At 48.0% G+C, this 12,737-nt stretch overlaps 1 protein-coding gene across 1 annotated transcript; it reads left to right on the top strand.

Moving 5' to 3' along the window:
* The first annotated feature begins 6,947 nt into the window (after window positions 1-6,947).
* Window positions 6,948-8,093, top strand: LOC138361725 (uncharacterized). The gene has a single exon (XM_069320900.1). It carries the CDS (start codon window positions 6,948-6,950, stop codon window positions 8,091-8,093), a length of 1,146 nt encoding a protein of 381 aa, XP_069177001.1.
* Window positions 8,094-12,737: the final 4,644 nt, after the last annotated feature.

Raw genomic sequence — 12,737 nt, 5'->3', positions numbered from 1 at the left:
ACCCTCCTAGCCAACCCTCCTAGCCTACTATCCTAGCCAACCATCCTAGTCAACCATCCTAGCCAACCCTCCTAGCCTACCATCCTAGCCAATCATCCTAGTTCACCATCCTAGCCAACCATCCTAGCCCACCGTCCTAGTCAACCATCCTAGCCAACCATCTGAGCCAACCATCTGAGTCAGCCATCTGAGCAAACCATCCTAGCTAACCATCCTAGCTAACCATCCTAGTCAACCATCCTTGCCAACCATCATAGCCAGCTATCCTAGCTAACCATCCTAGCCAACCATCCTAATCAACCATCCAAGCCAACCATCCTAGCCAACCATACTAGCCAACCATCCTAGCCAACCATCTTAGCCAACCATCCTTGCCAACCATCCTAGCCAACCATCTCAGCCAGCCATCCTAGCCAACCATCCTAGCCATCCTTCTCAGCCAACCATCCTAGCAACCATCCTATCTAACCATCCTAGCCAATCATCCTAGCCAACCATCCTAGCAAACCATCCTACCCAACTATCCTAGCCCACCATCCTAGCCCACCATCCTAGCCAACCATCCTAGCCAACCATCCTAGCCCACCATCCTAGCCCACAATCCTAGCCAACCATCCTTGCCTACCATCTCAGCCAACCATCCTAGCCAACCATCCTAGCTAATCATCCTAGCCAACCCTCCTAGCCAACCATCTCAGTCAACCATCCTAGCCAACCATCCTAGCTAACCATCCTAGCCAACCATCCTAGCTAACTATCCAAGCCAACTATCCTAGCCAACTATCCTAGCACAACATCCTAGCCAACCATCCTAGTCAACCATCCTAGCCAACCATCCTAGCTAACCATCCTAGCCATCCAACCTAGTCAGCCATCCTATCCAGCCATCTTAGCCAACCATCCTAGCCAACCATCCTAGCCAGCCATACAAGCCAACCATCCAAGCCAAGAAATCCAGCCATAAGTGTCGTGTGGTGTTATCGCGGCCACTTACTAGAAACACGTCGTTTAAGTTCTTGGCCCTTTAACGAGTGCCAAAATCGGTCAAAAAATTCCTGCAGACAGCTAAGATCCTGCAGTATAATTATTGTCATGAATTAAGTGGAGGGGCTGTGCAAGACGCCATGAGGGAACATGCCGTTGCAAGAGGACTGTCGGGAATGTAGCCCTGTTGATCATGCAGTAAATAAGCCGCCTCTATAGTGAATGTTGTGTGAAGTCCAGAAGCGACGCCATAGTTAATCTGAAGATGAATTGCTTTTAAACACAAGTTAAGAGGCAAGAACCTAGATTGTAGTCACCACACTGTTACTTGAACCAGTTGTTACGGCCCTACTGGGGCGTAACCGGGTTCTTTTCTGGTGTTATTAGAATTTGGGAATCCGGCCCCAAGCTAGTAGAGGCTTTCAAGGGATGTGTTCCGTAACACAAGTTAAATTTAAGGAGGAGGGATACAAATGCTCTGATTTATATATATATATATATATATTAACCACCACCATAAATAAATATATAAACAGTCACACGGGGTTATAAACACACTTTAATGTACAGAGTTGTCTTCCTCTGAAGACACAGGATGCTCCACGGTGCGCACTTTGAGTAGCCCTGGTTCTCTTCTTCGGCCCACGATGAATCCTCTTGGATTCTCTCGGCGAATCTACCCTGGCCACAGGCCAGCCAAATCACAGTCCCACTGGGTGCTCCGTCATGGAGGCCTTCAACCACAATCCAGCCTGTAGCTGGCAGGTTCCGATCAGCTCCACTGTGTAAGCCACTCCACGACCGATACTAGGGTTGTGAGCCCTAGCCAGGAGCTTCGTGTGATTCTGCTGATCACTCTCCTCTCTCAGCACCACAGTGGCTAGTCTCTTCCACCAGCCAGCCCCGGATAAGGTAATTCCTGATACTGCCACGTCACAGGCAGGCTAACACTCTCAGCAGTGTTCGTCCAGGGGTGATTCACAGCTTCTTCAGCATACTCGTGGAGAGACCTTGGCTGCCTTGGGTAGACTGATCCATCGTCCATTACAGCAGTCCCAGGTCGACTCTGTAATCAGACACGTCATTAGTGCTGGGGACACTACATGGAGTCACTAAGAAACATCACTTACTAGCTTAGACAAAAACGTCCACCTATTTACTCCATAGATGGAGTTCACTGTCTAAGCGCCACCTCACCAGAGGTCAGCAGCGGCTACGTTATGAGCTGATTAAGACGGGAAACCAGCCCCTGCGGCCGGTATATCCCGTCCTCGCTAGATGGCGTCGTCCATTTGGAGGGGGTTTCGGGAGCGGACTCACAGATGGCGTTGTCGTCACTGCTCCATGCTACGACGCTGGACTCGGGTCCGTAACATCAGTCACCAGCTGCACGTGTAAACTAAAACCAGTGTCAGAACCCTCTGCATCCTGGTGTTCACGTGACCCACCAACACCGCTCTCTGCTCCACACTCCTCCTAGCACAATTCACGTGTGTCTGTCTTCTATGACTATCACATGCCTGGTCTACTATATATCACGTGCGGGTGTTGTAGAGAGAACCACCACGAGGTCTTCAAGATCGATGATTGTGAAGATCAATTGGTTATGGTGAACTGTGCTGGTATGGGCATGTTGTACTAGGCATCACATGTGGTCGTTGTAGAGACGACCAACACGACTTCTACAGGTCTGTGGATTGTGTCAACCAGCTATTCAGACCTTCCGCGACCTGTGTGCATGCACCCCGTCCTCCTAAGGTTCCCAACGTCAAGAAACTGTCATATTCAAATGTCCTTTTCCTAACCTACCAGAGGACCCAAAACAGAAAACGGGACAGTATGTCAATTTTTTAAGCCGCTTCCATTTTCCAGTACGACGATTATTGTCCTTATGTTGAGGATACGTCAAAATGCGACGCTCTAATAGGAGGGCAGGTTTGAAATGAGGCCTTGTAGGAATGTGTGAGGCTGACATTTGTGTAAGTACTAAACTCTGGTTTATTATTGCGTTAGTGTTTGTCTTTGCGTCGATCACTGATAACCCAGAGGCTTTCTCACCAGGCTATTCATCCGGAACAGTTGAGGCTGAGTTTAGAGACAAACCAATGGTAAACAAGTGATAATCTGTGTGGTGCCACATGGTTCAACCTGTCAGTGAATGTGTACTTTACACATACAACTCATTTAGATATCTGTCCATATTATATTGATGATGAGTCTGTCGGGCCATAATTGTTGCTGATTGTGCATGCCATTATAGTGAATGACTCTAGTGGAAAAAATATCTCCCATCTCATTTGGGTGTATATAGTGTTATTTATATACATTTTTTTTTTTTTTTTTTTTTTTTTTTTTTTTTTTTGAGATATATACAAGAGTTGTTACATTCTTGTAGAGCCACTAGTACGCGTAGCGTTTCGGGCAAGTCCTTAATCCTATGGTCCCTGGAATACGATCCCCTGCCGCGAAGAATCGTTTTTTCATCCAAGTACACATTTTACTGTTGCGTTAAACTGAGGCTACAGTAATGGAATTGCGCCCAGTAAATCCTCCCCGGCCAGGATACGAACCCATGACATAGCGCTCGCGGAACGCCAGGCGAGTGTCTTACCACTACACCACGGAGACTGCAAACTACTACACCATTCACAATGTGAAAAGTCTAAGTAAGATTGGAGAAAATAAATACAAATTTTTCCATTTAACTTTATAAATAATATGAAGATGTACTCAGGGTTGTAGACGGCTCTCCTTCCAAGCTATAAGAAACATTTATAGCAATTATAAGGTATTAGTGCTCAAAATAATTATTATACCAATTACACGATTGATTAAACAAAACAAATTCCAATGTAAGTACTAGAGATATATTCTACACTGGAAGAATTTAATGCAGTGAGTAAGAGCAAAATCGAAGGGAAATGCAAGCAAAAGTGAATCGACAATGTTTGATATCGAAAAAGTTCTGAATCCGAATTCAGAGCAGAAAATTGTGTAAAATTGCGAAAGTGGACATGACAGCATTCTCACTAGGCTGGGAAAAGTGGAGATGAAGAACGTCACGAGGAGTGAAAAGAAAATTCGAGAGATGAACGTAGCATCGACCAGTGGAGAGACAAGTCTGTTTTTTAATATGTTGATGACACTGGTGGCACTTAAATATTGCTTTTAAAATGAATGTTGGATTTACATATATTGATGACAACACTGGTCTAGAGTGTGTTACTTGGAGCAAAACTGTCTCTTTTCGAATATTGATGACAAGTCTATTTTCATATGTCGATAAGTCTGCTTGCATTCATTGATGACAAGTCTATTTTCATATATTGATAAGTCTTCTCTAATACACTGATGACAAGTCTACTTGCATATATTGATATGACTTCTTTCATACATTGATGACATGTCTATTTTCATATATTGATAACACGACTGTTTGTCTTTCATCACGACATGGATTTAACAATGTACCGTGAGTTTATATCATTTAGTTTTAACTAGCTGTACCCGGCCATGTATTGCTGTGGCTCAACAACTTATGAATGTTCCTGAGCCACAGCAACGCTCCCCTGTCCCACTGTCCTCCCCACCATTCCCCACTCCCCAGTCCCCTCATCCTCCCCCACCTTTCCCCCCTACACCATCCCCTCATTCTCACCACCATCCCCCCCACTCCTCTGTCCCCTTGTACTCCACACCATTCTTCATTCCCATATCCCCTCGTTCTTCCCATCATCCACCATTCCCCAGTCCCCTTGTCCTCCCCACTATTACCCCCTGCCCCATCCTATCATTTTCCCCACAATCTCCCACTCCTATCCCCTCCTCCTTCACACCATTCCCCACTTCCTTGTCCGATGCGTTCCCAAATAATCTGATGTTTCCATGAGGAAATGGAAACATCAAATGATCTGATGTTCCGATCACTGAACAACTAAGAAGACCAGTTAAAGAAACGAAATAAAAAAAATAAAATAAAAAATAAACTATACTTACAAAATGTACTGTATGGTAAACAACACAGCTCAATTCCGACGCAATGTCACACAAAATAATTAAAAGGAAATGAAAAACAATTGACAACTATGAAAATTAAATATATCAATGATATCGGAAATATTCAAATGGAATCGTAACATATTTAGTATGGCATGTGTTGCTCTTATGTCCAACAAATGGCGCTGTTTAAATAAAAAAAAAACATGCTTTTTCCTGTCACATGTGAGACATCTATATAGTAGGTATATAAAAACCCACTTGGATGCGAATGGAAGATCGTGTAAGAAATTCAAAGCCATCTGTGAAGAACTTTCGGAAATTAGCGATTTTGAACAAACTAACATTTCCAATTTTATTTATGTAGATAACGTAGAGTAAAGGTCAACATTACCCACGTGTAGAGCAGTGATGTAGAGTAAAGATCACCATTACTCATGTGACGAGCAGTGATGTAGAGTAAAGATCAATATTACTCACGTGAGGAGTTGTGATGTAGAGTAAAGGTCAACATTACCCACGTGTAGAGCAGTGATGTAGAGTAAAGATCACCATTACTCATGTGACGAGCAGTGATGTAGAGTAAAGATCAATATTACTCACGTGAGGAGTTGTGATGTAGAGTAAAGGTCAACATTACCCACGTGTAGAGCAGTGATGTAGAGTAAAGATCACCATTACTCATGTAACGAGCAGTGATGTAGAGTAAATATCAATATTACTCACGTGAGGAGTTGTGATGTAGAGTAAAGGTCAACATTACTCACGTGAGGAGCAGTGATGTAGAGTAAAGATCACCATTACTCATGTGACGAGCAGTGATGTAGAGTAAATATCAATATTACTCACGTGAGGAGTTGTGATGTAGAGTAAAGGTCAACATTACTCACGTGAGGAGCAGTGATGTAGAGTAAAGATCACCATTACTCACGTGAGGAGCAGTGATGTAGAGTAAAGGTCAACATTACTCACGTGAGGAGCAGTAATGTAGAGTAAAGGTCAACATTACTCACGTGAGGAGCAGTGATGTAGAGTAAAGATCAATATTACTCACGGCGGGAGTAGTGATGTAGAGTAAAGGTCAACATTACTCACGTGAGGAGCAGTGATGTAGAGTAAAGGTCAACATTACTCACGTGAGCACCATCCTCAACACCTACCATCCTCCACACATCCCATCCTCTACACCTACCATCCTCCACACCCACCATCCTCTACACCCATCATCCTCCACACCTACCATCCTCACCATCCTCCACACCTACCATCCTCACCATCCTCCACACCTACCATCCTCACCATCCTCCACACCTACCATCCTCCACACCTACAATCCTCCACACCCACCATCCTACACACCTACCATCCTCAACACCTTCCATCCTCCACACCTACCATCCTTCACACCTACCATCCTCAACACCTACATTCCTCCACACCTACCATCCTCCACACCTTCCATACTCAACACCTACCATCCTCCATCCTTACCATCCTCCACACCTTCTCTCCTCTACACCTACCATCCTACACATTTACCATCCTCCACACCTTCCATCCTCAAGACCTACCATCCTCCATCCTTATCATCCTCCACACCTACCATCCACTACACCTACTATCCTCCACACCTACCATCCTCCACACCTACCATCCTCCACACTTTCCATCCTCAACACCTACCATCCTCCATCCTTACCATCCTCCACACCTACCATCCTCCATACCTACCATCCTCCACACCTACCATCCTCCACACCTACTATCCTCCACACCTACCATCCTCCATCCTTACCATCCTCCACACCTTCCATTCTCCAAACCTACCATCCTCCACACCTACCATCCTCCATACCTACCATCCTCCACACCTACCATTCTCCATCTTTACCATCCTCCACACCTTCTATCCCCTACACCTACCATCCTCCATACCTGACATCTTCCACACCTACCATCCTCCATCCATGCCATCCTCCACACCTTCCATCCTCAACACCTACCATTCTTCACACCTACCATCCTCCATCCTTACCATCCTCCACACCTACAATCCTCCCAACCTTCCCTCCTCCATCCTTACTATCCTCCACACCTACCATCCTCCTTCCTTACCATCCTACACACCTACCATCTTCCACACCTACCATCCTCCATCCTTACCATCCTCCACACCTACCATCCTCCTCACCTACCATCCTCCATCCTTACCATCCTCCACACCTACCATCCTTCACACATTCCATCCTCCACACCTACCATCCTCCACACCCACCATCCTCCACACCTATCATCCTCCACACCTACCATCCTCCACACTCACCATCTTCCACACCTACCGCCCTCCACACCTTCCATCCTCTACACCTACCATCCTCCATACCTACCATCCTCCACACCTACCATCCTTCATACCTACCATCCTCCACACCTACAATCCTCTACACCTACCATTCTTACCATCCTCCACACTTACCATCTTCCACTCCTACCATCCTCCACACCTACCATCCTCCACAACTTCTATCCTCCACACCTACCATTCTCCTCATCTACAATCCTCCACACCTACCATCCTCCACACCTTCTATCTTCCACACCTACCATTCTCCTCACCTACCATCATCCACACCTACCATTCTCCACACCTACCATCCTCCACACCTACCATCCTCCACACCTTCTATCCTCCACACCTACCATCCTCCACACCTACCATCCTCCACACCTTCTATCCTCCAAACCTACCATCATCCACACCTACCATTCTCCTTACCTACCATCCTCAACACCTACCATCCTTCACACATACCATCTTCAACACCTTCCATCCTCCGCACCTTCCATCCTCAACACCTACCATCCTACACATCTGCTATCATTCACTCCTGCCATCCTCCACACCTTCCATCCTCAACACCTACCATCCTACACACCTTCCATCCTCCACACCTACCATCTTCCACACCTACCATCCTCCACACCTACCATCTTCGACACCTACCATCCTCCACACCAACCATCCACCACATCTACAATCCTCCCACACCTACCATCCTCCACACTACTCACCTGCATACCTTTCATCTAGACATCCAATAGTAATTAATTAAACTAATTCCAAAATGTTATATAACAAATCGACAAAATGAATTTTTGAATTCTGAATAATTAATTTTAAATGCTAATAATAAAATTCAAACATTTCGAATCAAACTTTTCAACAAAGTCTCGCGTTATAGTTATTTCACTTTATGAACCCAATTCATTAGAAAATCACTCTCAAATGAATGATGAAAATATTACACTGTATTTTTTTAATAGGTATGACAATGCTAATTCAGACAAAATATATACAATCAATACCAGAATTTAGGCTCAATACTTTTGCTTACAGTTTAAATGTATTTATTAAAATCAAAATTGGCGCCACATTAATTCTTTACACAGTAGTTCTGGTAGTGATAAACACAATTTATAATTAACAAATTAAGATGAACTCCAGCGACCTCCAGCTGGACCCCATATATATCAGTGGAGGTGGAAGACTGACCTTCACTGTGGAGTAGTGTGGAGTTACAGCGTCCTGGCACCACTCAGCTGAGGAAAACCTGTAAGACAGGTAAGGCCCCGAGGAGCTGGCCGTGCTCACGCAGCCATGTTGAGGGTTACTATGACTGGAGCGTCTGCTGGACGGCTGAACACTAGGGAGGTGAGAGCTCGACCCCTGCAGCGTCCTGCCTTCACCTGGGCTCTAGGAGACTCGAACCGTAGTCTCCACGCTTGTGAGGTCGAAGCGCTATCGACCGAGCTATTGAGTAGTCTTAAGAAAAGTTTCCATATTAAGACTGCTTCCTGCTTCAACTCCGGATAAGGTGAGAGTCGTCTAGTACACTCTGTACTGTATAGAGTACTCCCTTACTTTCTAACTACCTGTAATAATGTTCTCTCGTCTTGTGTATATGATCTTTAAACCTGAACGAATCATACCATTTTATTACTCTCAATGAATTTAAAGTATCACAATAAAACAGAATTATACAACAAACACATTTCTCTCTCTATTCACCAAACTCATTATATTTACTACGAAGCTCATACTATTTGCCCTCCTCTTACATTCCTCCCTCCTAGGAGGGTGGGAGAGGGATGGAAGAGTGGTTAGAGGGGGGGGGGTAGGGGGTAGGGTGTTTTCAGTGTCTGGACTATACAATAAACACGTGTTGAGTCAAGGTCTCCAGCTCCTGTCCCCCGGCCACCACTACCTGTCCGTCAGCACAACCAGCGCCTCCGTCCTCAGGAGGCTCCAGACCTGCCTACCACAGGTCAACACTCCTTAATGGTCCACGACGGACCGGGGCGTCGTCGATTCTCTATCTTTTGTGTGCGGTTTGGTCATCATGTCTTCAGCCACGTTATTGTGACCCATCATCTGCACCCTTGTTCCTCTCTCGTAAGAGGTGTTGTCACCCATCATCTGCACCCCTTGTCCCACTCTCGTAAGAGGTGTTGTGACCCATCATCTGCACCCTTGTCCCACTCTCGTAAGAGGTGTTGTGACCCATCATCTGCACCCTTGTTCCTCTCTCGTAAGAGGTGTTGTGACCCATCATCTGCACCCTTGTTCCTCTCTCGTAAGAGGTGTTGTGACCCATCATCTGCACCCTTGTTCCTCTCTCGTAAGAGGTGTTGTGACCCATCATCTGCACCCTTGTCCCTCTCTCGTAAGAGGTGTTGTGACCCATCATCTGCACCCTTGTTCCTCTCTCGTAAGAGGTGTTGTGACCCATCATCTGCACCCTTGTTCCTCTCTCGTAAGAGGTGTTGTGACCCATCATCTGCACCCTTGTCCCTCTCTCGTAAGAGGTGTTGTGACCCATCATCTGCACCCTTGTTCCCCTCTCGTAAGAGGTGTTGTGACCCATCATCTGCACCCTTGTTCCTCTCTCGTAAGAGGTGTTGTGACCCATCATCTGCACCCTTGTCCCTCTCTCGTAAGAGGTGTTGTGACCCATCATCTGCACCCTTGTTCCCCTCTCGTAAGAGGTGTTGTGACCCATCATCTGCACCCTTGTTCCTCTCTCGTAAGAGGTGTTGTCACCCATCATCTGCACCCTTGTCCCTCTCTCGTAAGAGGTGTTGTGACCCATCATCTGCACCCTTGTTCCTCTCTCGTAAGAGGTGTTGTGACCCATCATCTGCACCCTTGTTCCCCTCTCGTAAGAGGTGTTGTGACCCATCATCTGCACCCTTGTTCCTCTCTCGTAAGAGGTGTTGTCACCCATCATCTGCACCCTTGTTCCTCTCTCGTAAGAGGTGTTGTGACCCATCATCTGCACCCTTGTTCCTCTCTCGTAAGAGGTGTTGTCACCCATCATCTGCACCCTTGTCCCTCTCTCGTAAGAGGTGTTGTGACCCATCATCTGCACCCTTGTTCCTCTCTCGTAAGAGGTGTTGTGACCCATCATCTGCACCCTTGTCCCTCTCTCGTAAGAGGTGTTGTGACCCATCATCTGCACCCTTGTTCCTCTCTCGTAAGAGGTGTTGCTCTCACAAGATAAACAAACGATATCTTCCATCTACACAATTCCTCCATTATTCCTAAAACACAAATGTACACCACCAGTCTTACCCAACTTCCTTCCCATCCCACTCCACCCCTGCCTCACTCCACCCCTGCCTCACTCCACCCCTGCCTCACTCCACCCCTGCCTCACTCCACTCCTGCCTCACTCCACCCCTGCCTCACTCCCCTCCTGCCTCACTCCACTCCTGCCTCACTCCCCTCCTGCCTCACTTCACTCGTGCCTCACTCAACACCTGCCTCACTCCCCTCCTGCCTCACTCCACTCCTGCCTCACTCAACACCTGCCTCACTCCCCTCCTGCCTCACTCCACTCCTGCCTCACTCCACTCCGGCCTCACTCCACTCCTGCCTCACTCAACACGTGCCTCACTCCCCTCCTGCCTCACTCCACTCCTGCCTCACTCAACACCTGCCTCACTCCACACCTGCCTCACTCCACTCCGGCCTCACTCCACTCCTGCCTCACTCCACTCTTGCCTCACTCCTGCCTCACTCCACTCCTGCCTCACTCCACCCCTGCCTCACTCCCCTCATGCCTCACTCCACTCCTGCCTCACTCCACTCCTGCCTCACTCCCCTCCTGCCTCACTCCACTCCTGCTTCACTCCACACCTGCCTCACTCCCCTCCTGCCTCACTCCACACCTGTCTCACTCAACACCTGCCTCACTCCCCTCCTGTCTCACTCCACCCTTGCCTCACTCCCCTCCTGCCTCACTCCACTCCTGCCTCACTCCACTCCGGCCTCACTCCACTCCTGCCTCACTCAACACCTGCCTTACTCCCCTCCTGCCTCACTCCACTCCTGCCTCACTCCACTCCTGCCTCACTCCACTCCTGCCTCACTCCACTCCTGCCTCACTCAACACCTGCCTCACTCCCCTCCTGTCTCACTCCACCCTTGCCTCACTCCCCTCCTGCGTCACTCCACACCTGCCTCACTCCCCTCCTGCCTCACTCCACACCTGCCTCACTCCACTCCTGCCTCACTCCACTCCTGCCTCACTCAACACCTGCCTCACTCAACATCTGCCTCACTCCACACCTGCATCACTCCCCTCCTGTCTCACTCCACCCTTGCCTCACTCCCCTCTTGCCTCACTCCACACCTGCCTCACTCCACTCCTGCCTCACTCCACTCCTGCCTCACTCAACACCTGCCTCACTCCACTCCTGCCTCACTCCACACCTGCATCACTCCCCTCCTGCTTCACTCCACTCCTGCCTCACTCAACACCTGCCTCACTCCACTCCTGCCTCACTCCACTCTTGCCTCACTCAACACCTGCCTCACTCCACTCCTGCCTCACACCACTCCTGCCTCACTCCACTCTTGCCTCACTCAACACCTGCCTCACTCCACTCCGGCCTCACTCCACTCCTGCCTCACTCAACACGTGTCTCACTCAACACCTGCCTCACTCCACACCTGCCTCACTCCACTCCTGCCTCACTCAACACCTGCCTCACTCCACTCCTGCCTCACTCAACACCTGCCTCACTCCACTCCGGCCTCACTCCACTCCTGCCTCACACCACTCCTGCCTCACTCCACTCTTGCCTCACTCAACACCTGCCTCACTCCACTCCGGCCTCACTCCACTCCTGCCTCACTCAACACGTGTCTCACTCAACACCTGCCTCACTCCACACCTGCCTCACTCCACTCCTGCCTCACTCAACACCTGCCTCACTCCACTCCTGCCTCACTCAACACCTGCCTCACTGCACACCGCCCTCATGACAGCAGGAGAGACCGCCAGCCCCCATGACCCAGACAGTGTAGCCAGCACCTCTTACCCCTCCCACGGTGTTGAAGAGTCCCTGCACTAGTGAGGAGAGGCCTCAGGGAGCACCAGATGAAGGGTGAGAGTGGCACGGCCAGAGACTGTAAGGGAGACACAGAGATGAGATGAGACACACATAGAGGAAGTGGAAAGTGAGTGAGAGAGAAACAGAATGAGATTGATTGAGACATAATGGAAAGAATAAGACAAACATAGACGGAACTTAGGAAAGAAGTGACAGAAAGATCAAGAGACACGACAAACACATCATTAGCCACTAAATTATATATATATTGTTTCTTTCATCCTCCAAGTCCCGTCCGTCCTTAGAGGAAATAAGACGTGTCAACACAACCATCAACTCTGGAACAAAACATATTTTCC

This window comes from Procambarus clarkii, unplaced genomic scaffold, assembly GCF_040958095.1.
Source record: "Procambarus clarkii isolate CNS0578487 unplaced genomic scaffold, FALCON_Pclarkii_2.0 HiC_scaffold_654, whole genome shotgun sequence".
Lineage (NCBI taxonomy): Eukaryota > Metazoa > Arthropoda > Malacostraca > Decapoda > Cambaridae > Procambarus > Procambarus clarkii.
The sequence above is the reverse complement of the archived record's forward strand: the minus strand, read 5'-3'. Positions and strand labels throughout refer to the sequence as shown.